We start from the raw sequence: 27,560 nt of genomic DNA, 5'->3' as shown, positions 1-27,560 counted from the left end.
AACTGCCTGGGATGAAAAAATTACAATGTTGGAGGCGACTGCACCCGTCCAAATGGAACTGCTGCCTAAGACAGGGGACTGGAGAAGGGTCACAGAAAGCTAGCTTCTTTAAGAGCAGTAAGGCCTGTTCATTTGCCAATGGGAGAATGAGATGCAGTCTGGTACCTGTGATGATTTGTTCCACAAATACAACACATTAGAGGACAGATTTTAAAAATTCACTGAACACATCTTTATTGAGTACCTACTATGTAGACCAGATACTGATCGGGGTGCTGGCGATACAGCAGACAAAAATCCCTGCCCTTTCTGAGCTCCTGGAGCTTACATCATAGTGAAAGCAAGATAACCTGTGGAGAAAATGACCAAGTTAGCAAAAAAAAAAAAAAAAAAAAAAAAAAAAAAAAAAAGACGACTTTGAGCAATAACAAAAGGGATTGCCTACCGATTAAGTCAGAAAGACACAGTGAAGCCCCTGAGAAGGTATCTGAAAGGCCGGGCCCTCTGAGCTCCCTGACCCCGTCTGAAAAGGCCAAGGGCTCCCCTGTGCTGTAGCCCAGGGGAGGTCACTGCACAGAACTCCCCGGGGCACACAGGGCATTTAAAAGTCTATCCCAAACCAGGGACATTTCCAACCAACCAGTATTCCCAACCAGAGAATAAAACAACAGTTTTACAAATTTGTTTCAAGAATGAAGACAACAGCCTCTGAAAAATGAAATTCAGTGAAGAATAAACATAACCTACAGTTAATAATAACAAAAAGAACCATGAAACTAAAATTAAAATGTTCACAACATAATAGTTTAAGATATAAAATGAGACTGTATAAAAGATTTTTGCTTAGGAAAAATATTTAATTCTTAGCCCAAAAAGTAATAAAATAGAAAGTTACTATAAGGTAATTTGACAATTTTAAATGCAGGCAATTTCTGATTCAAAATGTTCTGTTTTTCTATGATAAGACAAACTTGAAAGTAATTCGCTCAAATTTGGTTTTCAAAACTCAAAATAGGATGCACTGGGTTTAGAAGAGGTTGTGAATAAAAGAAATAATTCCAAAACCAAAATCGAACAAGCAAACTACCTAGCAAGATGCACTGAGAAAAATAAACTACAATAAAACCTCATTAGCATTCATCAGGGACAAGGTGAGTCTGAATAGGTGACAATGTAAATAAATTTATATGGAATATACTTAAATTCTCCATGAAATACAAACATATATATTTCAGGGATAAAGAGTAAATTAAATGTATTCAAAAAAAGTGGGGGTTCATAAAAATCCTCATGAAAAGTATTTTAATGTAATTGAAAAGTGATAAGTAATCGGTATACTAAAAGGGTATTTTTTAGAGAGAGTTTCAAAATAGTTTTAGTTCAGATCCAACAGACTACCTTACAAACTATTAATTTGCTCCAGGAAACCCTTCCTTTAGCTTAACTAGTTACCTTAAGTTCTAGGAAAAATTAATGAGGTTTTACTTTAAAAGCAGAAAAACAAAGTTTTTCAAATGATTATTCCAGCATCATCCATACCAAAAAAGTAGTAATGAAATTTAATTTGGAAAGCCATAGCAAGGACCAGATGTTAATTCTAGCTGGAAGCAGAATGAGGTTAAGTGCAGGAAGTCCTCCCAGTATTATACCAGTCATTCCTTTTCCCATTAGCATTTCAAAACTGCAACCCTACGACGACACGGTAGAACTACTGCTTATTTGGAGGCACTAAACTTTAAGTTTCTCAGCAGGAGAGAGAGAAGTATTTTGAACACAGTGGTATAAGCTGTGGAAATTCAGGTAAGTTTTAACATCACACATTAGTGGCAACACATCTATCTGCACATCAGGTTTCTGAGTGACATGATTACAGTTAAAATAAGGCAAGGAAAAACCAAAACAAACACCACACGAACTCTGAGCTTCCACATTCCCCTTTCGTGTAAGACACTGACGCGGACCATCATTATCCAGGAAAATGTGGCTTTCACTAGTTAAATCTAGATGTGTCTCCCAAACAGAGGGTTTATAACATGTTATTCTAAACCATGTACATTTAACTGTGGAATGCTGGACAAACATGCAGATGTAAGTAGACGCCAAGAGAATCACTCCATTGCATGTCTGGGTTCGAACCCAGCCAGCCCTGGTCAGATGGTTGAGTGGCCGGGCCTGATGGGATGGCGAGGGTGCAGGAGCCCAATAAATCCCTGGAGACAATCAAGAAACGAGTGTACCGAGTGTCAGGAACTGGTCACAAACAAAAAGAATGGTGTATAATTATCCCAACAAGGAAGACAAAAGATTGTTTTACAAACAATCCCTTTTCATCTTTAGAAAGAATCAAGTCACTGAAATTTGATTTCTTGGAAGCCGTTGCCATTTGCTTGGATGAGGTCTTGAAGGTTTTCCATTTTTTTCTCCACCAGTTAACACATTGACTAGAAATCTGTGTTAAGAAGTTAGTAAAGTCCTTTCCCTCCTGTTCCTCATCATGCCAACGCCAGCACTAGAAAATTCCAAACAGAATCAAGTTAGTGGCACAGAAAGTTCATGAACTGCCTATGTGACTACTGAGCACGACCACAGTGACCCAACAGCAGACTATGAACTTCTCACAGTGGTCAGTTTCTCTACTCTGTCAGGCTAATTAAAGTTAAACTTTAAAAATTTATTAAAATCCAAACAAACTATTCTTACTAGTGAAAACCACATTCCTACCCACCCCCAGATGGGACTGAGGAACGGCCTTTATATCCACGAAGGGAATAAGCATTCCAGGCACTCAACACCCTCCCGTCTCCCACATGCTTATCGCCTTGCCTACTTAACGTCACTTACACCATCAACCAGTCAACCAAAGCAAAAGCTGCGAGGCAGACAACAGAAGGACATACCACTTATAGCTTCCTGTGCGAAGTATTTGACATCCATATCTTCATCTTGGCCTAACTTCTGCAGCACCGGTTTAACTTCCTCCTGCAAAGCACTGAAATCCAACAGTATTGTCTGTGAAAGGCAGTCTTCTAGGTCAGAAAAAATGTTTTATGGTATAAATGCTCGAAGGCAATTTTTTAAATCCTCACCCAAGGATATTTTTTCTATTGATTTTTAGAGAGGGAAAGACAAAGAGAAACATCAATGTGAGAGAAACGCATCAATTGGTTGCTTCCTGCATGTGCCTCAACCAAGGCCTGGGTCAGGGAGGACCCTGCAACGGAAGTGCATGCCCTTGACTGGAATTAAACCCGGGACCCTTTGGTTTATAGATTGATGCTCTATCCACTGAGCCAAAGCAGCTAGGGCCCAAAGGCAATTTTTAAAGTTTAAAATACAAAAATATTTTAAAATACCTATAAGTTTGACAAGTACTACATTGTATCTAAAGTTACCTAAAGCAGTAGTGCAAAAAATTAAAATTTAAAAGCTATCAAATTTTTTCAAAAGCCTCCTAATATTAAAAAAAACAAAAAAAAAAAAAAAAGGTGGGGGGATAGTAAAAGAGTATCATGTAAAGAAAAATATCCTGTAAGTAAATTACATCTAGAAAATTTGTACTTTAGAAAATTAATTATAATGCTAACTGCAAGACACCCATGAAAAACACACATGGTGTCAAAACAAGCGAGAGGAAAATCATTTGGACAAAAAATAAAAAAGGATCCCAAGTAAAATTTATAGAAAATATTAATTTATTAAGTTTTGGTCGAGAATATGTATATTTTCAGAAAGCAACTCTGAGACCTTGTGGATTCTGGCAAGAGAGAGGAATTGACAGGACTACTCCAGCCATGAAGACAAAGAGAAGCAGTCCAGAGGTGGAAGACGCTGACTTCGCCTTGCCATACTAGCAGACAGCAGCTCTGCATCACTGCAGGTTACTCAGGACCAAACCAGAGAGGGGTGGACCTGCATTACCTCCATTTGTCCACCATCCAGAACTGAAATGTCATTGCTAACATGTACACATAAGGAACTGTTTGACATTGAAATTGGGTCTCAAAAGAACTGTTGGCCCAGAAAGAAACTCATTACAGACTGATTCATTTGCCTTTCAGCATAACCATTATTGCTTGTCTCATTTTCAGTTCATATAAATATATTTCTAGTAGCACATGATCTCACTCATCTAGGGGAAATGATGAACAACATAGTCTGATGAACAAGAACAGACCCAGAGACAAGGAGGCATGGATCAGACTGTTGGACCTCAGAGGGAGGGGAGGGGAGGGGAGGGATAAAGGGAGAGATCAACCAAAGGATTTGTGTGCACACATATGAGCCTAAACAGTGGTCAAGGGTGGAGGCATGCATGGGGAGGGGTGGGGGATGGGAATGGTGGGTTGAGGACAAATATGTGATACCTTAATAAAGAAATTAAAATAAATAAAGTTCTCAGCAGAAATAGCTTTAGACAGTGATCTCCACATATATGAGTGGACGCCTGCAAAAATGGTTATTTTATTATTTTCTTTAAACAAACCCACACCTTAGGTAAAGTGAAAATCACCGAATTTATTTTTAGCCATTACTCCCCACTATCATGTAAAAATTTTAATCTACTTTTAAAATAAGAATAATAATAAAATCTTACTCAGTATCTAGAATTGGTCCAATTTTCTGTAGAGATTTGGCCACATTGAAACGGACATTCGCCACTTGGTCTCCTGCCATTTTCAATACGATGGGCAGCATCTGCTTAGTGGTTATTTCCTGACCACAGGCTTCAGACAGTACCTAGAAAACACTTTTATTTGTAAACTATCCCCAAACCTAAGGAGAAAAATTAATACTTAGTAAAATACTAACTGACCAACAGGAAAATGTTTCTAGTGAACACTAAATCAGGGATATAAAGTAGAATTCAAAAAAACCCAGCATTAGAGCAGAATTCACAATCTGTTACTCCTACAGATTTTAACATGAATTGAAAGTTGACCTTTTTTTCTCTCAACTCTTAATTATCCAAAGAAATACATTCCAAATAGAAGACTATATAGTCAGAATTCAGGAACACAATGTGGAATAACTGCTTTAACAAATGAGTTTAGCAATAACAGCTGTGTAATACTTACATTAATGCAGAATAAGGTGGTCATTCTATGCAAATAATTAGGATCGTTTGCCATTACTAACACTTTGGGAACGATGGTATTCTGGGCCCACTCTGTACCAAACTTCTGAACTAGTTTCATGAGGTTGTTGGTGGCAGCTTCGCGAATGGCATATACTGCAGGAGGGAAAAACAAATGCTGTTCACAGGGCAGCACAACCTAGTTTCCTTACATCATCAGGAAGGTGAGCCAAAAGCGAGATTCTGCGCACACACACTCCAAGGTCAGCCATGCTGCAGTGGCATGTGCTCAGCTACTACTCACAAATACACTCATTTGGTTTCATCAGTTTCGAAATGTGTGATATGTCCAAGGAAAAAGGAGGTGGGAGCTCATAACAGGCATCACTAATTCATTAACAAATGTCAGTGCCTATATATACTATGTGTTACAGGAAAAATACATATACCTCTCCTCAAGATCATACACTTAGAAAAACAAAAGCTACCATACTCCAAGTAGTCACATAGCATAAGAATGATTATAATAAAGTGTGAAATTGTGTAGTAAAAATCATGAGATTTTGTGTAGCAGTTGAGAAGAGAGAACAGGAAGGTCTAAAAAGGCTATGTATTAGGCCTCAAAGATTAGAGAGGATTTGTGTAAGTAAAGAGAAGAGATGGCAATTCCTGAAAATGGTAAAAAAAAATAAATAAATAAATAAAATAATAATAATAATAATAATAATAATAATTTACCAGGACACAAAGGAGATAATTGAAAACTGGGCAAAATGAGGCTGAAGAGTTATAAGACCAAAAACACAGAACATCTTGAAAGGTACATTTAGATGTTATAAAAAAGAAAAAAGATGGGTTTTTAAAGCAAAGTTGTCACCTGGTGACTAGTGTGGGACTTTAGCAAGATTACTCCAATAGGGGCAAGAAAGCTAAAGGGAGAAAGACAGCGAGGAGGTAGGTTAGAGGCCGCTGTGGTCATCTACACAACAGCAAATAAAAACTTATAGACTTCACGCCCGTTTTCCCTTATGTTTATGTAGAGAAATCTTAAATATCTCCTGTGAATAAATGTACCTGCTTTAACACTTAATAATTCCCTACAAGCCCAGGCCAGGTGACTCAGTTTGTTGAAGTGTAGTCCTATGCATCAAAAGGTGGGCGGCTTAGATTCCCGGTCAGAGCACATAACCAAGTTGTGGGTTCGATCCCTGTTTGGAGCACATAAAGGAGGCAACTGATCGATGTTTCTCTCTCTCTTTTTTTTAAATATATTTTATTGATTTTTTTTTTACAGAGAGGAAGGGAGAGGAATAGAGTTAGAAACATTGATGAGAGAGAAATATCAATCAGCTGCCTCCTGCATATCCCCTACTGGGAATGTGACCACGACCAAGGTACATACCCCCTTACCGGAATCGAACCTGGGACCCTTCAATCTGCAGGCTGACCTCTATCCACTGAGCCAAACCTGGTAGGGCTGATGTTTCTTTCTTTCTCTCTCTCTCTCTCTTTTTCCTCCCTCCTTCCTTCCTTCCTTCCCTTTCTTCCTCTCTGAAATCAATAAAAATATATTTTTTTTAAAGGAAGGAGTAATTAAGTACAGAATCTTCTGGGACATGTCAGTCTCACTAATGTTAAATATGATTCAGAAATAGCATAAACACTTTTATTCTAAAAAGAGGAATTTCTTTCCTGTGACTCACATATTAAAATTCATTTAAAAAGAAAAAAATTAGGCCACAGAAAGGTAAGTTTAAAATATAAGAAAAATTAAAAGCCCTCAAAATCTAGTTTGAGAACACTGAAATTACTTCCATATATAAGCCTTTATGAGACTTGCATATTTTTCATAACCCTCCTCTTCACACTCTTAGCCATATGACCTCCCATATGATCCAAATATGCCCTTAACAAAACCACCTACATGTACAAGCAGACACAAATATTCCTATCATCCCAAATACCACAAGCACCAAAGAACAAAGATACACGCAGGCCATAAAGTATGCATAAGATGCTGTGGAACACAATGCCTACTATATGCACCAAAACATGGAAGTGAAGCTCATAGGATGATGTCATGACCTCCCCCGTGGCCCCCGTCTGAACAGGTCTCAGACTATACTGAAGATGCCTGGCACTGGACCTTACTGGTACAGAGGGCACCCTTCCCACCCACCACTTCCTGGCAGACAAGAATAGACACGTGAACCTGAGACTGTCAAAAAGTCAACTGCTAACAAACTGACATAAAAAAAAGTTTTAATATATAACATCAACAGTATCATATATTTTGATAAGCAGCTGTACCAGTTATCATTTGTGATATAGCTTCAAAGAAAAGGATTCTGTGAATTGTTATAAATGCAAAGAGAAGTGCTGAAAAACCTATTTGCTAAATGCTATCCCATCTGACCTTGCCCTGGGCTCACAGCTCACCCTCTCTTGGCATGGTGGCAGCCACAGCCCAGCATGCAGACGGTAAAGTTGTCTTTCACCAATACCAGAATTCTGGGCCCTCAGTCTTTAGGCACAGCTGCCATCTCACTCTCCCAGACGAATGCTTTACTGTGCCACTGTACAGCTCCTTTTCTGTGTCACTCAAACAAGCCACACAGCCGTTTCTTCCCCAGAGGACTTTCATCTAATTCCAGTCTCTGTCCAACCCAGACAGCAAGGTCAAGCAGAAGATCTCAAATTAAGAGAGAAGTGAGTATATGTAGCCCTAGCCGGTTTGGCTCAGTGGACAGAGCGCCGGACTGCGGACTGAATGGTCCCAATTCAATTCCAGTCAAGGGTACATACCTCAGTTGCAGGCTCCAGGGTGAGTGCAGGAGGCAACCTATCGATGTTTCTCTCATATCGATATTTCTGCCTTTCCCTCTCTCTTCCACTCTCTTTAAAAATCAATGGAAAAATATCCATGAATAAGGATTAAAAAATGATGGTGAGCCGGGACCGGTTTGGCTCAGTGGATAGAGCGTCGGCCTGCGGACTGAAAGGTCCCGGGTTCGATTCCGGGCAAGGGCATGTACCTTGGTTGCGGGCACATCCCCGGTGGAGGGTGTGCAAGAGGCAGCTGATCGATGATTCTCTCTCATCGATGTTTCTAACTCTCTATCTCTCTCTCTTCCTCTCTGTGAAAAATCAATAAAATAAAAAAAATAAAAAATAAAAAAATGATGGTGAAAATCAAACAGATAAATAATAAAATAATTTAAAATCTCTGACTCCGCCGAGACCGGTTTGGCTCAATGGATAGAGCGTCGGCTTGGGGACTGAAGGGACCCGGATTCGATTCCGGTCAAAGGCATGTACCTTGGTTGCGGGCATATCCCCAGTAGGGGGTGTGCAAGAGGCAGCTGATTGATGACTCTCTCTCATCGATGTTTCTAGCTTTCTATTTCTCTCCCTTCCTCTCTGTACAAAATCAATAAAATAAAATAAAATAAAATCTCTGACTCCCTGACCCTGGGTGTTGGCACCATTAAAAAAAAAAAAAAAAAAAATCAATGGAAAATTATCAAGTAAGGATTTAAAAAAAAAAAAGTGAGTATATATGTGTGTAAAGAGTTTGAAAATAATGTAACTGAGTAAGAAACAGAGCAAAGAGATTATTCATGGAAAAATAAAAATTTAAAACAAAAAAATAGTAGAAAACAGAAACATCAAACTTGTGTTTCAGAGGAAGCTAACTGGACTTTAATCACAGTATTTCTTCATCACTACACTAGGAAGGCAATCAGATTAGTAATCCTTTCTAAAAAAGAAATATATAAAAATGGGATATATGCAAAGACATGAACACTCCATAACAACCTGTTTTTAACTTACCATGGTCCACAAGCCAGGCCATACATAAAGAATTAAGCTTTTCATCAAAGAATTCCACACCCTGTGGGTACAGAAGATTCCATTAATACACATCTAACAAAGTTTAGAAATCAAGATAATCTATTTATAACAACAAAATGAACTAAAAGCTAAAAACCACTTGTTTCCAAATAAGCTGAATGCATGAGCCAGCCAGAAAACAATTACCATGGAATTTGATTTACAAACTGTAAATCTATTTTATTGGATAGAAATAAAAAACAAAGAAAGCATAAGTGAGATGGCCCAGACCCTGCTAAGTGGAAGAGAATGGGATGTTCAGGAGCCAGATACAATACTACAAATGAGTAGAAAGAAAGCAATATGGACAGTCTGCCAAGCATTATCTAGATTTGTAAAAAGGAATTATCCAATAAAATATCTGTCAATAATATATATTTTTCTTTATATTTTAATTAAAATTTTTTCAATTACAGTTTACATTCATTCGATATAAACTTGTATTAATTTTAAGTGAACAGCATAGTGGTTAGATAATCATATGCTTTACAAAGTGTTCCCCTGATATTTCCAGTACCCACTAGCACACACATTGTCATTACAGTATTACTGACTATATTTCCTTTACTGTACTTTATATCCTCATGAGTATTTTTTAACTATCAATCTGTACTAAAAAGGAAATATGCTAATTGACCTTCATGCTGTGGCACCCACAGCCAATAAGGAAAGAATGTTAATTGCCTGCCACACCCTCAGTGTGGCGGTGCTTAGTCCCCTCAGCCCCACTGGGGCAAGCAGGCACGTGACAAGGCCACTCCACGCACCTGTCTTAAGTCCCCCAGTCCCCTCAGCCCATCAGCCCAGGGCCACCCAAGGCTCAGGAAGCCAGGGCTGGCCAAGGCTTGCACTGCTGACAGTGGCAGCAGCAGAGGTGTGATGGGACATCACCTTCTCCTGATCGCTGAGTCGCCTCCTGCCCCGAGGGATCCCAGACTATGAGAGGGGGCAAGCTAGGCTGAGGGACCACCCCCCTTATTACATCTAGTAATATTAGTAATTCTCAAAAATTTTCCCTTTTTGGTTAAGATTATAATAAATCATTAAGGATGAAGAAACTGCTATCAAGAAATAGAGATATTTCCACTTAAATAGAATATTTCTACATTGATGGGAGGAAGCAGAGGGAGAATAAAGCAGGCGTAACACTGCAGGTGACCTAGCAAAGAGTCACAGATGGAACCATCCTGACTCTCCCAGTTTAGCTCTTCCTGTCAACATTTGGCCACTCCAGCACAGGTGGGGACAAGCTCCTAGAGCTGATTTACACAGCCCTGTTACTGTGGGAAATCTGTACCATGCAGGAGAATGTTGTGACACAGTGCTTTCCTAGAGTCTCCCTTTTGAGATCTACATGTTTCTTTGGATCTAAGAAGTTCCTGAACAGTAATTATATATTTTAAATAAAGAGATGTATCATAAAGTTTCAGTGCTCTGAAAAGTTATTTAATAACTTAAAATGCTTTATAATAATAGATAATGAATAGGTTTTAGCATATACTTAAAACATCATGTCAACTCTCAAAGACTTTTTTCATTTCAGATTATAGATTTTTCTTTAAAAAAATTCAATTGATTTTACAACGTAGAAGCGGAGGAGAGGGAAGGAGGAAAGGCACACGAAAGATGGGGAGGGAGGAAGAGAGAGAGGGAGGGGTGAAAGAGAGAAACATCAATCTGCTGTTGCACAATCTATGTATTCATTGGTTGACCCTTGGAATGTGCCCTGACTGGGGATTGAACCCACAATCCTGACATATCAGGACAATGCTCCAACCCAGCTACTTAGCCAAAGCTCTTGAATCTTAACTTTTATTTCTTAATTTTTATCGTTTAACTTTACATTTATTCAGCATGGTCCATAAGCCAGGCCATATGTAATGTCTTGAAAGTATTTTACAAATTGACTACCTGATATAGATAAAAAAAAAAAGATAAAATATATATGAACAAGAAATTGAAGTTGCATTAACAAACAGTTCATGACCAATGTGTGTCAGCCCTGTCCAAAAGGTATGACTCAGCCAAAGTCACCACCTGCTTGCTTCCATACTCCTCTGTAGAGCTGCCAACCTTTGCTGACCTCCCAGATCTAAGAGGAATAGAGATTTTTTAAAAATATAGAATAGTACTAAAATTCTCTCTCTCTGGACAGTTGTTTCAGCCTTAAGCTAACCAGTTGGCCACTGCTGCTTTCCATTCTGGAGAGGTGACCCATGACAGTCACCAGTGAAGCACAAAGGATGGCCCTCAGTGCTTGGGAGTGACGGGGAAAAAAGTGACAAGATGACTTGCTTGACCCTTTGAGGTATATAGTGATATTTTTTAGATCCAATTTGAAGAGTGGGACACTTCAAATTTTATAAAACATGTGATGACACAGATAATCACAAGATGCATTTAAATATACCAAAACTAGCAATATAAGTTCCGTGGTCCAAGAAAGTAAAAAAATAGATCCCATACGCTGTGATCTGAAAGGAATGGAAGTGGGGGTGAGAGAAGAGAAACAAAGTACAGTAATGTTAGCTGTAAACTGACATATTTTGAGCTTTCTCAAAAAATATTCAGGTATTCACTTATCCAACACTCAACAAATACCAAGAGCCTGATTAATGCCAGGCACTGGCAATCAAACATTAAACACTGTCCTTACCCTAAAAAAGATCACCTGTCTATTTCCCCAACTAATTCTTTTTTTTTTTTTTTCAGGGATATTAAATAGCAGTATTTTTTATTATTTAAAAATTTTGCTTTCATATTTAATGTAACATTAAACATATTTAATGTAACTCCTCTAATAATTAGGGCAGACGATAGGTCTTGAGTTTTTTCCCCCAACTAGTTTTTGACAGACAGTCACAATACATTGTAATAAATGCTACCAATGGTATATCTCACTTAGAACTATCTAAGGCATCTATGAAAACAGAAAGGAAAGGATGTGGCCATAAAACCCAGCTGATTCCTCAACTCCCTTTTAACCAGAATGCAAAAAAAAGTAGCCAGAAAAAAAAAATAAAGCAGTAGCCAGGTTCATTTTGCTTAGTATAACAGGGAAGCTGCTCTGAGTGAAAATCAAAGCTAACTTATCTTGAAACAATACTCCCTTTTCCTCTGTTAAATACTCCTTAAATCACAGAGACATTAAATAACACAAAATCTGTTACATTCCAAGAAACATTGTATGTTTTTATGGTTTGGCTTTTAGACGGTGGTGAGGTAAAATATATCTCTGTAATTCCTTTTTGTTAGAAGTTAATGCACTAATGAAAATAAAAGCCATATATAAGCAACTAGGACCTACCATACTTAGATGTGTCTAAATGAACATAATCATACAAATTATTGGGACCTCCTAGTTGGCATGGTAAATCTGTTCAACTATGTGACACTATCCTTCACTTCATGAAGCACACACTCACCAGCTGGCCTGCCAGCAGAGGCATATACTCAATGATGGCCAGTCGGACCCTCCACTTGGCATCTTCAGCCAGTTCCACGATGGCAGGAAGAAGAGACTGAGAGAGCTGACGGATTCCAATCACTTCATTTACACAATCCAAATTGGAGATGATATTCAAACGAACTTCAGGACACTGCAAGTACATAAGCCCCAAAAGAGCACATATAAAAATCAAGTTCTCTGCCCAATATTTTCCTGTTGTTCATGATGAAGTAAAAACTGCTAACTAAAGTTTTAAAATAAGAAAGTAATGACTCAGGTAAAGTAAATAGTCTTGGAAGAAATATTTAAATACTGAGTACACAAATAACTCATAGCATATAATTGTGACTATTCTTAACCATAACTCTTAATAAAGTCTATAAGATGGCCTTAGGTGGCCTGGCTCAGTGGATAGAGCATCAGCCTACAGATTAAAGGGTCCCAGTTTCGATTCCAGTCAAGAACACATGCCCAGGTTGCGAGCTCAATCCCCAGTAGTGGGTGTGCAGGAGGCAGCCAATCAGTGATTCTTGTTCATCACTGATTCTTCTATCTCTTTTCCCCCCTTTCCCTTCCTCTCTGAAATCAATAAGAAAAAGAAAAGTTTATAGCATAGGCTCTGAAATCAAATTATATGCATTCAAATCCCATATCTGCCAAGACTTTGGGTGAGCTATTTTATCTCTCTGTGTCTCAGCCTCATCTGTAAAATGGGGATAAGAAGACCTAACTCTAAGACTGCTGTGAGGATTACATGTAATAATACATCCCAAAGCATTTATGATCATGACTGGCATATAGTTCTATTCAATAAATGTTAGCTACCAGTATAATGTTGGTATTATATTTAAATAAAAGATACTTTTTAAACAAAGATTTATTAAGTTTGAAGAGAAGAAACCAGAGCCTCTCAGCAGGAATGAGGAAATATTTTTAAGTCTATATCAAAGGCTTTTAGTGCCCATTTTCTGGGGAACTTGCAACCCATACTCAAACACAAGGACTGTCACTAGTTTAAAATAAGTTACTTTTTAAAATCACATTATCCCTGTTTTAGGTTCTATTTTAGTAAAACCTCAAACCAAAACCAAATCAAATCACTGTCTACCAAGCGATAGAATTTATAGCCGGACTCACCTCATCCTTTAACTGAGCTAAAAAAAGAGGTAGAAGATGTTCAATGGTATTGTCTTTGCCCAAAATAGTAGATAATCCCATAATTACGGAAGCTAGAGCCGATTTGACATGTTGATTTGTATCAGATACTAATTCCTAAAATAAAATAAAAAAATTAAAAGCCTTTCTTTTTTGCAAGACAACAGAAACTTCCATACTATTTCCCAAAGAATTTAAAAAGACAGCACTATTTCAATAGATTCACTGATCAACTGTCAGATAACACAAACCTCTGTGCCAACGAGCAATTTTCAACTACAACACACTACTAATAAGTGAAAAATAATGTTACACATTAACATACCTATTCCATTCATCCCTTGTCCACCTTTAAACTCAAAAGAGCTTTAAGGCAAACACACAAAAAAGAAGTAAGGTTTGCCTTCACATAAGGCAGAGTAAAGCTAAAAGTAAGCTGAAGTTAGGCTTACCTTTATATAGGGCAGAACTTGATTCATAATTATGGTCTCTCTACCTTCACTGGGCAAGTTCTCACAAAGTTCTAAAAGAGATAAACAGGAAAAAAATGCTTATATAGAAACATTTACAAGGAGCCAAATGAAGAAATTTAGCCAGTTTTATCAAGTTTCAAGTTAAATTAAATCATATGTTTAAGCAATCTCTAAGAAGTTTGTTCTAAATACACATTTTTGTCAATCTAGATGGCACTGTGTATTGCACTAATACAACGTGAAAACCATTTAAAAAAAAATAGAAATAAGATAAAATGGCTGTTTAGTTTTTACTTATATGATAATGTAACATTTCTATACAATAAAATCATCTCTATTTATTTGGAAACATATTCTAGAACAAAAATCATACAAAATTCACTGACATAAAAAATGCACCAAAATAAACAAGCCATCCTGCAACAGAAACTGAACTCCCTAACCTTTCACTTTGTGGGCAGCAGCTGCTCGGACTTCAGCTTCACAGTCTTTAAGTAGGTTCTGAAAGGCGGGAATGAGGTCATTTTGGGTGATTTTGGGACCCACAGCTTTCTGGAGCTATAAAATAATAGGTACAGGATTAATTGCAATCTAACAAAATAATTAATATGAACAACACAAAACAGCACAACTTTAGGTATTCACTTTTGCCACAAACACTTCTGGTTCAGAGACTTTTGGTACCACAGCAAACTTGTGGGTTTCTTGGTGTGTGTGTGTGTGTGTTTTTCTTTAGTACTTAAAGAAAATACCAGTGCAATAATTTTACCTCTGAAAATTTGTCAGCTACCATATAGCGAACTCGCCAAGATTTATCTTCTGCAGCTTGTCGAAGTGTAGGCATCACCAAAACCTCAAGGTCATCCTGAGACAGTAACTGGGCAATACTAACACAAGCTTCCACAGCTAGGAGGCGCACTGAATCCTAAAGGAGTAAAATTTATTTCTGTTAGACAATATTTACTGACAGCCAAGGTATATGGTGTGGGGTTGTGCTGAGTTTTTTTTTTGTTTTGTTTTGTTTCAAAAAAATACACAGAAGCAAACAAACTACAACAGTTGTCACCAACCGGGGGCGAGGACCAGTGGTAGTCCATGAGGTCCGAAAGGTTGGCGACTGCTGAACTACACTACATGCAGCTTCATGTCTCTGAGTCTGGAAATAGCTGTTCTCTGCCTAGAAGAGTATGTAAAAGCCACAAAGGTAGAACTTATTCTGTGAATGAACAGCAAAATAATTACATTGGCCAGTGCAGAGGTTTTCTTTTAAAAAATGAAGTAAAGCCGAAACCGGTTTGGCTCAGTGGATAAAGCGTCAGCCTACGGACTGAAGGGTCCCGGGTTCGATTCCGGTCAAGGGCATGTGCCTTGGTTGTGGGCATATCCCTAGTGGGGGGTGTGCAAGAGGCAGCTGACCGATGACTCTCTCTCATCGATGTTTCTGACTCTCTATCTCTCTCCCTTCCTCTCTGTGAAAAATCAATAAAATATATTTTTTTAAAAATGAAGTAAAAATGTAAAGTAAAAAAAAAAAAAAAGAACATCTTAATGATATCTTCAAAGCCTCACTCCTAATAAGAAGTTGAGAGAAAAAATGAAAACTATGCTTATACAAGTTTATAACAGATCAGGACAGAGGAAGAGAATAATAAGGGAGTCACTGGGAAGCTGTTTTCAAAATTCAGGTACCCCCTCTTTTCAAAAGTTCATTCTGCAACTTTGCTTTTATGAAAAACCCAGATTAACACAGGTTTCCCTACCTGAAAGAAATCTGCTTTTACAAAAAAAGGTGAAAAGCGAAACCAGCATTCAGCATTTGTTGTGCAGGAGCCATTAGAGGCAGCACGCCTCCAGCAGCGGCCCCGCAGTGCTCCTTCCCGGAGCTACACCCAGCATCTCAGCATCCAGATGCCACCGCTTTGAACTGTGTCTGTGTGCCTGGGCTTTATTTTTATTTAATTTGTGCACCTATTATTAGCAAGATGTATCCCTAAGGTAACTGCTTTTTGCTTTACCACTTTGGCTTACAAAAGGTTTCACAGGAACACTACTTTCAGATTGGGCAGCCTGTACTCAGTTCGAAGTGGCAGTAATAGGAATTTAGGTATAAGATGATGACTTGGAAAGAAATACATAGAAAAACAAAGAGTAATTTTAAAAATTGGATTTAAATGTTGAGAACCAAGGACAAAATAACTTTGAGGTAGCCAAGTCTGAGAAAACACAAAATGAAAAAATTAGAATGATAAGGAATTAATGAACTGAGCTTTCCAAATGTAAAGTGCCAAATGTCAATGTGATACCTATATGTCCTTTGAGCAAGTGGAAATATAAAACTGAACAAAGCAATAAGAAATTAGGGACTGACACCACAGATTTGGGAATACTAAGAAACTGATAATATGTAAACAGAAGTGCCCAGGAGAAACAGGACAAGCCCTTTATAATAACTACATATTTTATATAATACATATATGTCATACGTATATGTATATATATATATATGTACACACATATACATGAGTGACTCCAACTTCCCAAAATATTACAAATTTTTTAAATTGCAGATCAACAAAATCTTACTATGTGCCCAAGACACTTCTCTACCCAAATGAACAAGCTAAAAAAGGCAGAAATCATCTATAGGAAAATATATCAATAAATACTTGTTACTTCTCTTTCAGAACTGATTTTCTCCCAAACCTGCTCCTCCCCAGAATTTTCTCCACCTCAACAATGACACCACCACCAACCCAGTTGCTCAATCCAAAAATCAAGATCTTCCTGATGCCTCTTCCCTCACTCAACCCAATTATAGTTCTACTAACTCTACCTCCAGGTTCTCTCCATCTTCACTATAGCTCCCTAGTTCACCAGTCTTGACTGGAGTATAGACAAGTCTCCTAACTGGTCTTCCTGTTTCTATTTTCACCCCACCTCCCCCTCCCTACCCCCCAGAACTGTAAACTAAACCTTATAATTTAGTTTCCACCCAGAAGCCTCAATTACATCGTCACACCTGCTTAAAATCTAGGTGCATTCTCATTGCACCTAGTAAAGAAAACCCGAACTCTACACATCCCGGCCTAAAGGCCCGTGACCAGACCCCTGCTTATCTTCTACAACCTCATCTTTTACCAGAGTCCCTTTCACCCACTAGGTTCCAGCGTAGGACCACTATCCACATGTGTCAGCTCAGGAAAGGTCATGGCTGGCATTTTTCTTGTCTTGGTTTATGTCACCTCTTCACAGTCCTCCTCTGACTAGCCAGTCTAGAGAAATGTCCTATAATCACTTCCAGTTGTATCATCCTTCTTTACATTTTCATCATAGCATTTATCACTGATATTTTGCTTATTTATTTGTTTATCACCTATTTTCCTTCAGAGCTGAGTAGTTACCACAGACTGTCTGGCCCACAAAGCCTAAATTACAGGGGTGGGAATGGGCAAATATAGAAAAACACATTATTATAATAGCTTCAATCACTCAAAAGAATGTCACACTGCCACTGTATATCTATTGTACTTTCACCCACCCCTGTATTTACTACCTTGTCCTTTACAGAAAAAGCTTGCAAACTATCGTTCCCTCCTCCCACCCTCAAGATTCAACTACCATTTTGCAGGAAATATAGAGGACAAAGAAAATGTTAAATTATACCATAGGAAATGTAATCACCAAAATTCCAAATGAGGATTCTAAATGTGAGCTGTTCAATGTGGTAACCACTCTCTACACCTGAAAAGTGGCTAGTGATAATAATTATTTGGGGTATATTGAGTTAAATACATCATTACCATTATTTTCACCTGTTTTTTTTACTTTATAAAATGTGGCTATAAAAAGCTTAAAACAGGGAGTTTACATTACAGATCTGTTGGACAATGTTTTAAGTTATAATGTTTGAGTGATAAAAGTGCAAAGAGAAGGGAGTAGTTAACTACCATAAGAGTCAAGACAAAGTGTTAGTGTTAGGGGGTGGGCAGTGACAAGTGGGGAGTGAAGGAGGTGTTGTGTTTGGGAGGCCACAGAGGGCTTCTGGGGTGGTGGCTGTCAAAATTCTGTTGTGTTTCATAGATGACAGTTACAAGATGACTTATAATAATTCACTTAAGCTGTATACTTTGTACTGATTTTTTTCATGTTATTTTAATAATTTTAAAAAATTGTTTGGAAGTAAAATTTATCTTTAAATTTAGAGCATCAGCATGTGCCTGATGCTCTTGGCCCTGTTCATGGAAAGTGATTCCAGGCAGACGCCAGGCAAATTAAAAACCCCAAAGGAGTCGCTCTAGTCCACAAACTCTGGTGTCTGAGCCTCTGGAGCACCACACAGAGAGGCAGTGCAGCCTCACTGTGAAGGCCACGAACTGCTTAGATGCCAATCCCAGCTCCACCACCACTAACGAGGCAACTTGAACAAGTTACTTCTATTTTCTGTGCCTCTGTTTCCTAAAATGTAAAATGGGTGATCTACCCCATGGGGTTGTGAAAAAATGAATTAATTTACATAAACCACTTTAAAGAGGCCAAGGAAGATGAAGTACTGCATTTAGGTGCTTGCTGTTTTTATTATCGTTGCTATTTCTACACTAAAGAAATCTAGATCCTTGGATTTAAAACTGCTATTACGTGAGATCACCCTATACACTCACACAGAGGATGCAAAGGAGAGGATGCAAAGGGACAAATGGCTTTCCTAACACATACTGTGCTTGTGTATCTGAAAGTCACAAATTCCAGGAAACGTTACCCTCCCATCACAATCCAGCCTTCAATGCACAAAGGTATTGATCTTAATGCAGCTTTGATCTTCCTAATTATGGGTCCCATTTCCTGACTTCCCCCTTTTATAACAACTGCCAATGTAAGAGAAAATCATGGTCTGATTAAGAAAGAAACATAAAGACAATGAAATGAGTCATATTAAACTACCAAGGCCAGAATTAAGTATTAATTTTGCAGAAAGAATCCTAAAATGAGAACCAAACTCCCCAAAGAAATTCTTAAAATATTAGAGAGAAGCATATATGTGTACCGAAAACACTGAGTTAACTTACCTGTTCATCTGAAGCTAGATTAGTAAACAATGGAACAATTTCACTTTTCACACTATCTAATTCTAAAACTTTTGCAAATTCGCCCAATTTGGAAGCAGCAGCACGTCGTACCATTGGTGTATCATCTGAGCACAAGGAACGGAAGTGCCTGGAACAAATAAAATAATGAAGGTGATACTTCCTATCAAATAACCATTGATTAAATGCTCCCTCCCCACCAACAACACAAACACAGCACGGTATTTTTAGAGGTTTTCTTTTACAAGCACTGTGATTAGGCTTCTACTCATGGCAGAAACAAAGGTAAAACACTGGTATATTCAACTGGACAATATTATTATCCTGATATCAGCCACTCAGTGCTAAGAGGGTACTGTGTAAATTGTCCCAATAACCCCAAATAATTTTTAAAATGCCATATCTTACTGTCTAATTTCTGCTTTGACAGCATTTGAAGCCCTGGGATAGCAAACGCTGAACAAACCACACGCAGATGTGCGAGACGTGAACCAGTCCCCACTCGCTAGGCGTTTCACCAGAGGAACAAAATGAGCTTCCAGAGCAAGAGGAGTATGCTCCTGGGAGATCTGCCTCAGGGACTCCACAGCCTTGTCTCGTACCACAGTCTCTTCCACCGTTGCCAGACTTTCCAAAGGAGGCTGAAGAGACCAAAGAGGAAAACCAGAGAGAAAAAAACACTTACTGAATCAGGTTAGAAGCAGATTATCACCTTTTAAAGTGACTGAAGGGAGGTGGTACATGTAACCAGAATGTTAGCTACATCACACCAAATGGCTACTTTCAGTTCACACAGTGATAACATATGGCGTGTCCAACCTGAAGACACGACTTCTGTAGGACAGCCAAGATCTCATGTCCCAGATGGCAAATCCCAGATGGTGTCTACAAATGACACAGTGGAAGAGACTTGCCACAATATTAATATTACTGTGAGCTGAATCAAATATCTGAAAGGTTTAAAAGACACATAGCCAAATTCAGACAGGATAATGCATATTTATCCAAAAGGAGTGCAAAAACATGACCAACACTGGGCGCCATAACAACATGATGACATCTCATCAGGCCATGAGCCCTCTGCCTTTGAGTATTATTCTACCATTCCTGAGATGTAAGCAACCCATGTCCACTAACTCCACACAACTTACCCAATCTATAGAAGGCTGAGTACAAATCACTTTTTTTCAGAATACATACAGCATCTTTCCATGAGCCAGACATGTTACAGTAATTTTTATAAATAGAGGACAGAGATGGCAGTAATCCTTGCTTGCAGCTTAGAAACAAAAAGATTAAAGGGACTGCTCTGGTGTAAGATCCATAAGTGACACCATCCAGTGAGAAGTGAAAGCAGTCAGTTCCTTAAACTTCATCCTTTTTGGGTTTGTATTTGGTCAGTTACATTCAGCATATGCCATGACCTGAATCTGGTCATTTCTACAAAAACCATACTTAGAACTGACCAAAAGATTAAAACAATTATACCCAGCTGGGGTGGCTCAGTGGTTGAGGGTCAACCCATGAACTAAGAGGTCACCTGTTTGATTCCTGATCAAGGCACATGCCCCGGTTGTGGGCTCGATATCCAGTAGGGGGCGTGCAGGAAGCAGCAGATTGCTGTTTCTATCTCTACATCCCTCTCCCTTCCCCCTCTTTAAAAATCAATCAAAACTTTTTAAAGATTGAAACAATTATAGTAAGCCAAAAGAAAGAAGCATGTCTACTTAAAAATCCATTTCAAAAATTGTTTGAAACACAAAGGAAGAAAGTACTCAGCTTTTGCCTAGCCAGTGTGGCTCAATGATTAACCATCAATATACAGACCAAGAGGTCACAGTTTGATTCCCAATCAGGACACATGCCCAGGCTGTGGGCTCAATCTACAGTGGGGGGGTGAAGAAGGCAGCTGATCAATGATTCTTTCTCATCATTGATGTTCCTCTCTCTCCCCTTATCCCTTCTTCTGAGAAGTCAATAAAAATATATATTAAAAACAAGAGTTTCGCCCTAACCAGTTTGACTCAATGGATAGAGCATCCTCCTGTGAACTGAAGGGTCCCAGGTTCGATTCCCATCAGGGGCACATGCCTGGGTTGCTGGCTCGATCCAATGTGCAGGAGGCAGCCAATCAATGACTCCCTCTCATCACTGAGATTTCTCTCTTCCTCTCTAAAATCAATAAAAATATATTTAAAACAAAAACAAAGGTTTCCTTAAACAAAAGAAGAAGAAGAGAAGGAGGAGGAGGAGGAGGAGGAAGAAGAAGAAGAAGAAAGTACCCAGTTTTCATAAGAGGACTTTGGAAACACTTTGAAAAGATAACTGCTTTCTTACTTGTGAAGGTCTTTCATGATCTGGCCATGCCTTCTGACCTTCTCTCGTGCAATATCATTATATAAACTCTGTCACTACTACAGGATAAGGCCAAGTTCCTCAGAACTGCATATGAGTTGCCTCTTGATTGAAATGCCAAGATCTTTCAATAAAAAATTATTATTATACTAGAGGCCTGGTGCACAAAATTCGTGCACTGGAGGGGGTAGGAGGTAGTCTCTCAGCCCGGCCTGTGCCCTCTCACAATCCAGAAGCCCTCAGGGGATTTCCAACTGATGGCCCACTAGAAGCTGGCAGTCAGACATCCTTACTGCTGCCAAGGAGGCAGGAGAGGCTCCCACCACAGACACTGTCCTCTCCAGTGATGAGCCCAGCTTCTGGCTGAGCAGTACTCATCACTATGGGAATGCACTGACCACCAGGGAGCAGCTCCTGCATTGAGTGTCTGCCCCCTGGTGGTCAGTGTGCATCACAGCAACCACTTGTTCTACTATTTGGACGATTTGCATATTAGCCTTTTATTACATAGGATTATAGCATTGAGGATAGAGAAGAAATAGGAAGACAGGTTCCTTGCTCAAGTAGAGTTTATATTCTAATGGAGGAAGACAACAACTAATCAAGAAAATAATGAATACTCTGGAAAAAAGTAGAATAGGATGGTAAGAGAAGACGAGGCAGTTCAGGTTAGGTGGTCAGGAAATGTCTCTGTTAGTACCGTGTTTCCCCGAAAATAAGACATCCTCCGAAAATAACACCTACTTACAGGTTTCCTTCTGAGTGAAATATAAGGCATCCCCCCGAAAATAAGGCCCCCCTAGGCTAAACATGAGAGATTTGGTCCACTGATTCTGAAAGAAATGGAGTCACAAGAAATTCACCAGGAAATTCAGGAATTGAATTGTTATGATGATGTTCCAGAAGATGATGACATGATTGTCATTGAATAAATGAGTAAATTCTTGATACTGTAGGATTCACAGTTTGTCTGGTTTGTGTTGACAACTACCGTACTACCGTACCATATACAGGTAATAAATTTCCTTTAACAATAACTGTGTACCGTATTCTTCTTCATGAAAAAATAAGACATCCCCTGAAAATAAGACCTAGCACATCTTTGGGAGCAAAAATTAATATAAGACACTGTCTTATTTACAGGGAAACAGGGTAACACATTGAAGTTGGTATCTGAATGACAGGGAGCCAGTCACAGGAAGCTCAAAAGAACATTATATTAGAAAGAACACCCATGGCAACAGTCTTAAGGCAAGGATTTGTAAGCTGAGGTAAAGCTATGACAGGACTATGGATAGTCTAAGAGCCATAGCAGTGAGTGATCCATCTTCAGGGTGAAGAGAGACAAGTAAGGGTGGGTGGGAGGCAAGAATAGATGGCAACTAGTTAGGAAGTAATCTAGAGGAAAAATCATGTGATCTGAAAAGACTAGAGGAAAAATGAGCTAAGTAGTAGTGGGAATAGAAAAAAGTGTAATGATTTGAAATATATAGAGAATCTACAAGAGTTACTAATGAATTAAATTTGGAAAATGAGGGAAAGAAGAATCAAGAATGCCTTTTAGGATTGGCTTGTGCAACTGGATAGATGGTGATGCCATTTACTGAGATGGGACAACCTCATGAAAGAGACAGAACCCAGTTCCGTCTTAGACATGTTAAATTTGAAATGCCTGTTTGATATCCAAGTAGAAAAATCACAGGTAGATTTGGAGACAAATATATACACACACACATATACCCATATATTTATCTATACATATGTCTACATATATACATATATTTATATGTATACACATATACATGGAATTCCATGGAAAAGTTGGAGGTAGAAACAGGAATCACAAGAGTCAGCATCGTAGAGACAGCACTTCAGCTTTTAAGCATATATCCCTATCTTGTCCAACTGTGGAATTCCTAACATCCTTCAAAATCAACTTCAGACATCACCTACTAAGTTTTTCCCTTATCACTCTGGATTAATAATATCTTCCTATTCTCCATTACTTGGGTACCTTCTATGGGCTTCTATTTTTCCATCTAACACTGTGCAGTAATTATTTGTTGATACATAAGGACAGAGACCTCATTCCATTCACACGAGTCTTCTTTAACATCAACACTATGACTTCAGTGCTGATATAGTAGGCTCTTAGTAACTGCCAACTAAATTAAACTGAACTCTTCAAATTCACAAAGAAAGTCTGAAGTAAAAGTTATGCTTATCATCAAAGACAGAAAGCTAATATAGATATATAAATGTTTCCAAGATCATGATATTGCTAGATGAGAATTAAGATTTCCAACTTCAGGAATGGGGGGTGGGGGTATGAGGAACCTAAGTAGAAACAAACAATCCTCCCAAATTCTAAACTAACAAATTAAGTCTACAGAGGCAGACGAGAAAAGAAGAAGAAGTTCTTATATGCATAGTCAGAAAATTAAGAATGGGTTGGGTCCATTGAATCCAAAGTGCCTACAATATTTGTTCTCTCCACAGCTAACACTGTGGACTAACCATCAGATCTGCATAAAAAACGCTGCAGTGTGCCAATCACCAAACAATGAACCATTTATACTGCAAAGTCCTAAAAGGAGGGTAGGCAGAATATACTCACCAGCAAGCAGTGGGCAAAGTCAGGTCCTCCCACCAGGCCGGTGAAATTTCCCAGCTGCTCAGCAAGAGCTAACAGCACCTCATCTTCATCATAAATTGTGTCTGAAAATGACAACAACCCGGTAGTCATCACCAAGGCCAGCCAGCCCAGAGCTGAACCCGCAAACAAAACTCAGAATAGACTCAATATGTAAATAGATGGTCCTGTCACTGGCCTAACGGTGGTTTCTTCCTTCTCCATCCAGAGTCTTCCTGGATCTGTTTTACAGAATTAGAAACTCATAATCCCATATCAATTACTCTCCTATTAGGTAAACAGTTAATGCCTGAATATGTGCAGCCATCCTGTTTCTTTTGCACAAAAGTGACAGGCTCAACTTAGTGCTCAATACCAAGACTAACAAATTCTAAAACACCCAGTTTTGAAAGCAACTGGAAAATGGTAATGCCTGTGCCTTTCTTTAAGCAAAAATTCACAGACCTGTGAGGAAAGGCAGCAGCTCGGTTCGCGTCCTTTCTACTCCAAGCGCCAGGGCAATGGTTGATAACTTCTTAATGCTGTTGAGGCGGAGCTTTAAAAAACAAAGTGAAAAGAAAACAAACTAAAGAAGCAAAAGGCTAAAGTTGCAAACTGGTGAGATAATGGCATACCGGTAAGGAGGAGGAAAGCCTTCCATTTAGATTTTATTCTGAGGAAACTCAGGAGCAATGCGACATGGCTTCATTAGCCAAAGGAAGATTTCTTAGGAGAAATGAATGAAAGAGGACGCGATACCCAGGGCGTGAGATAAAATTAAAAAGAGAGCTCGGGCCCTGGCTGGTCTGGCTCGGTGGACAGAGCGGAGGCTTGCGGAGTGAAGGGTCTCGGGTTCGATTCTGGTCAAGGGCACATGCTGGGGCTGCGGGCTCAGTTCCCAGTGGGGGGCGTGCAGGAGGCAGCCGGTGGGTGATTCTCACATCATTGATGTTTGTCTCTCTCTCCTCCCTCTCCCTTCCTCTCTGAAATCAATAAAAATGTTTGTTTGTTTTTAAATAGAGAGGGAGCTCGGACAGTGGGGAAGCAGGCGACGCGGCCTCTCCAAGGAGCGTTCCACCAGGGCTGCCACACCGGCTCCGCCAGGCCGTGGCCATGCCGCCCGCGTCCTACCCAACAAGCCGGGCCAGTTTCCCAGCTCGGAGGAAGGCACCGACCACCGCACCTCAAAGGGCCCTGGGCATCCCGCAGCCTCCCCGGCGCCCCGCCGCCCGGCGCCCCCGCCCGCCCGCTCCGCCTCCAGACCCCGGCCCGCGGCGCGCGGCGCGCCCTCCGCACCGCCCGGAAGGGGCGCCCCGGCGGGAAGCCGGTTCTCCCACAACCGCCCGGTGGGACGCGGGCCTGCGCCTCAGGGGGTCCGGAGGAGGGGTGCCGGGGCGGCCCCCGGGGGGTCGGGGGGAGGTCCTCAGGGTCTTCCCCTTCCTCCCCCTCAAGTTTCTGCTTGAGTCCAGCTCTTTGAATCCCGGCCCCCCCCCCCCCCCCCGCCTTCACCGCCGGCCTTCCCCCTTCCCTACCCGCGCGCCCGGCCGAGCCCGCCTCCTCTCCCGGGCCTAACTCCAATACCTGCACGTCCTCGTTACGGAGCTCATCGATTAAAACCGCGATCGGGTACAGCGAGTCGTCTCCATCTCCGCCCGCTGCCCCCGAGCCGGTCCCAGGCCCAGCCGCACCCGCCATGTTCTTTCTCCTCAGCCTGCTCACCACCGCCCGCCCCGCGCCCAGGCCCCGCCCCGCGCCCAGGCCCCGCCCCGCGCCCAGGCCCCGCCCCGCGCCCAGGCCCCGCCCCGCGCCCAGGCCCCGCCCCGCGCCCAGGCCCCGCCCCGCGCCCAGGCCCCGCCCCGCGCCCAGGCCCCGCCCAGCGCCCCAGCAGGCAGGGCTGTGACCTGCGCTCGGGCTCCCCGGGGGCGGAGGAGCTGAGGCCCTGCAGGGTTGGTGGCGGTCTCCGCCTGGCCCCCCATGCGGGAATTGTAGGTTTGAACTCGTGAAGAAAAAGAGGCTGGGAAAGCGAAAGAAGCTCCCGCATCCTTTCTCTGGCCGAAGGCAGCAGGGGCAGGGATGATGCATCCTGCTCGCGGTGGTCCGAAGCGGTCGGAAACTACCTGGGTGACCTGCGTGGGTGACCTCTGAGGACCAAAGAGGGTGCCCAAGGCCGGGAGGGAAAAGATTTAGCGCCTCCCCTGACTTCCTCCTGGCCCTGCGCCCCTGGGCCTCCTACCCGCCTTTCCCCACCAGACTCAGGGCCTCCACAGAACCCCTCCGCCCCTTCCTTCCAGAATTGCAAGTCTGGCTCCCGCTCCGAAAGACAAATAACGAGGGCGGTGAGAGAAAAAGAACAGTGCTGTCCCAACTCCCAGGCAGTATTTTTTCCGCTTTCTGCAGGCAAGCTGTTAAAAACATGCTGCTCTCTTGTTTTTGTGTTTCTTTTCAGTTTGGGACTGGAACGGTGCCTTCTGTTGTATTTTCTTCCTCCCATTTTTTTAGGTCTTTAACATGCTCGGAAGTACAACAATCAAGCAAAAGTAGGGCAAGCTTGACTCCTTCCAAATTGGATGGAGTGGCTACTCAGCTTGTACGAGAAAGGCTCAACTAGCTTCCCTGAACTCCAGGAGCAAAGGCAGCAGTGGGCGGAGGTGAGGGCATGGGATTCTTTCTTACAAAACTTGATGGAAAGTTTTATTTACCCCTGTGAGGACAGCACGGAGTCACTACAATGTCCGGTCTCTTCTGTTTGTTTTGGACTGTCAGCAACTTGGAGTGATAACTACATATGGTGATCACTGTCTCTAAAGTGGGAAATCTGTGTGTCTGATTATAAAAATGTAAAATTATGAATAAATGCAATTTAGGATACCTTTTTTTTTTTTTTTTTTCAAATGTGGGGGTCCTGGAAGTAAACACAACAGATAGGAAGTCTGATAGTAGTGGAAGTCTGGAAACCAATGGACTTGAACAGTATTTCTAAAATTAAGTCTGTGGATGTATACTCTAGAGTTTTCATTTTGACATTTTTTTTTGGATGTGCATAGCATATTCTGCATTACTTGAATGACGGCTGTATAACCTGGTGTTGCCACATGATTTCAATACTTACATTTACTCTGTGTGTTTCAGTGCTTTTATTGTTCTGGGATAAGAAGAAAATAACAGTGGAAGGTTTAAAAGGAAAGTAGCATTTTCATATGAGCAAAAGGAAAGCCAAATGACATCATGGGTCTGCACTGTCCCAGGAGTGCTAACAGAAAAATGAGAAAATAGAGGTCGCTTGGTGGCACTTTGAATGCAAACGAAGATAGGGTTAGTTTTGTGGTTTTATTTGTACTTCACTTGTAAATCTATTTTTATGTTTTAGTTGAATAAGAACTATAAATAAAAACATTGTACAGTATTTCTACTTTTTGTAAATGTAAGTAACATTGTAATAAAAATAATT

The 27,560-nt window shown here is 40.4% G+C and overlaps 1 protein-coding gene and 1 long non-coding RNA gene across 9 annotated transcripts; both read right to left on the bottom strand.

The window, feature by feature from the left end:
• Positions 1-208: 208 nt before the first annotated feature.
• Positions 209-25,851, bottom strand: PPP2R1B (protein phosphatase 2 scaffold subunit Abeta). Of its 8 annotated transcripts, none has more exons than XR_004986232.2 (16): positions 25,694-25,851; positions 24,578-24,668; positions 24,098-24,198; positions 19,945-20,010; positions 19,534-19,766; positions 19,108-19,255; positions 14,814-14,969; positions 14,488-14,602; positions 14,024-14,094; positions 13,554-13,688; positions 12,394-12,567; positions 8,909-8,969; positions 5,076-5,230; positions 4,595-4,737; positions 2,898-3,009; positions 209-2,509 (listed from the first exon to the last, which is right to left on the bottom strand). XR_004986232.2 is itself a non-coding variant. In XM_036427732.2 (16 exons), the coding sequence occupies exons 1-16, from the start codon at positions 25,805-25,807 to the stop codon at positions 2,493-2,495; spliced, it is 1,872 nt and encodes a 623-aa protein (XP_036283625.1). In that variant the 5' UTR covers positions 25,808-25,851; the 3' UTR covers positions 209-2,492. The 8 variants fall into 8 exon arrangements, 7 of the variants coding, with proteins under 7 accessions (XP_036283625.1, XP_045433357.1, XP_036283627.1 ...); XM_036427732.2 differs by having other exon boundaries at positions 2,898-2,989; XM_045577401.1 differs by lacking the exon at positions 2,898-3,009.
• Positions 6,567-7,875, bottom strand: LOC118713304. Its single transcript, XR_004986233.2, has 3 exons — positions 7,633-7,875; positions 7,309-7,310; positions 6,567-7,220 (listed from the first exon to the last, which is right to left on the bottom strand). It is a non-coding gene; the product is annotated as an uncharacterized LOC118713304 (long non-coding RNA).
• Positions 25,852-27,560: the final 1,709 nt, after the last annotated feature.

The sequence above is a fragment of the Pipistrellus kuhlii genome, unplaced genomic scaffold (assembly GCF_014108245.1).
Source record: "Pipistrellus kuhlii isolate mPipKuh1 unplaced genomic scaffold, mPipKuh1.p scaffold_m20_p_9, whole genome shotgun sequence".
NCBI lineage: Eukaryota > Metazoa > Chordata > Mammalia > Chiroptera > Vespertilionidae > Pipistrellus > Pipistrellus kuhlii.
This window is presented reverse-complemented; position numbering and strand designations above follow the sequence as displayed.

What these genes read in the sequence shown, in the direction of transcription:
- PPP2R1B (XM_036427732.2), bottom strand. Translation starts at nt 25,807, where the DNA reads ATGGCGGGTGCGGCTGGGCCTGGGACCGGCTCGGGGGCAGCGGGCGGA. An exon ending in TGCTGCCCACAAAGTGAAAG is followed by an intron (nt 14,095 to 14,487) that starts GTTAGGGAGTTC and finishes TATCTCTTTTAG; the next exon opens with AACTTTGTGAGAACTTGCCC. An exon ending in TAGCTCAGTTAAAGGATGAG is followed by an intron (nt 12,568 to 13,553) that starts GTGAGTCCGGCT and finishes ATGTACTTGCAG; the next exon opens with TGTCCTGAAGTTCGTTTGAA.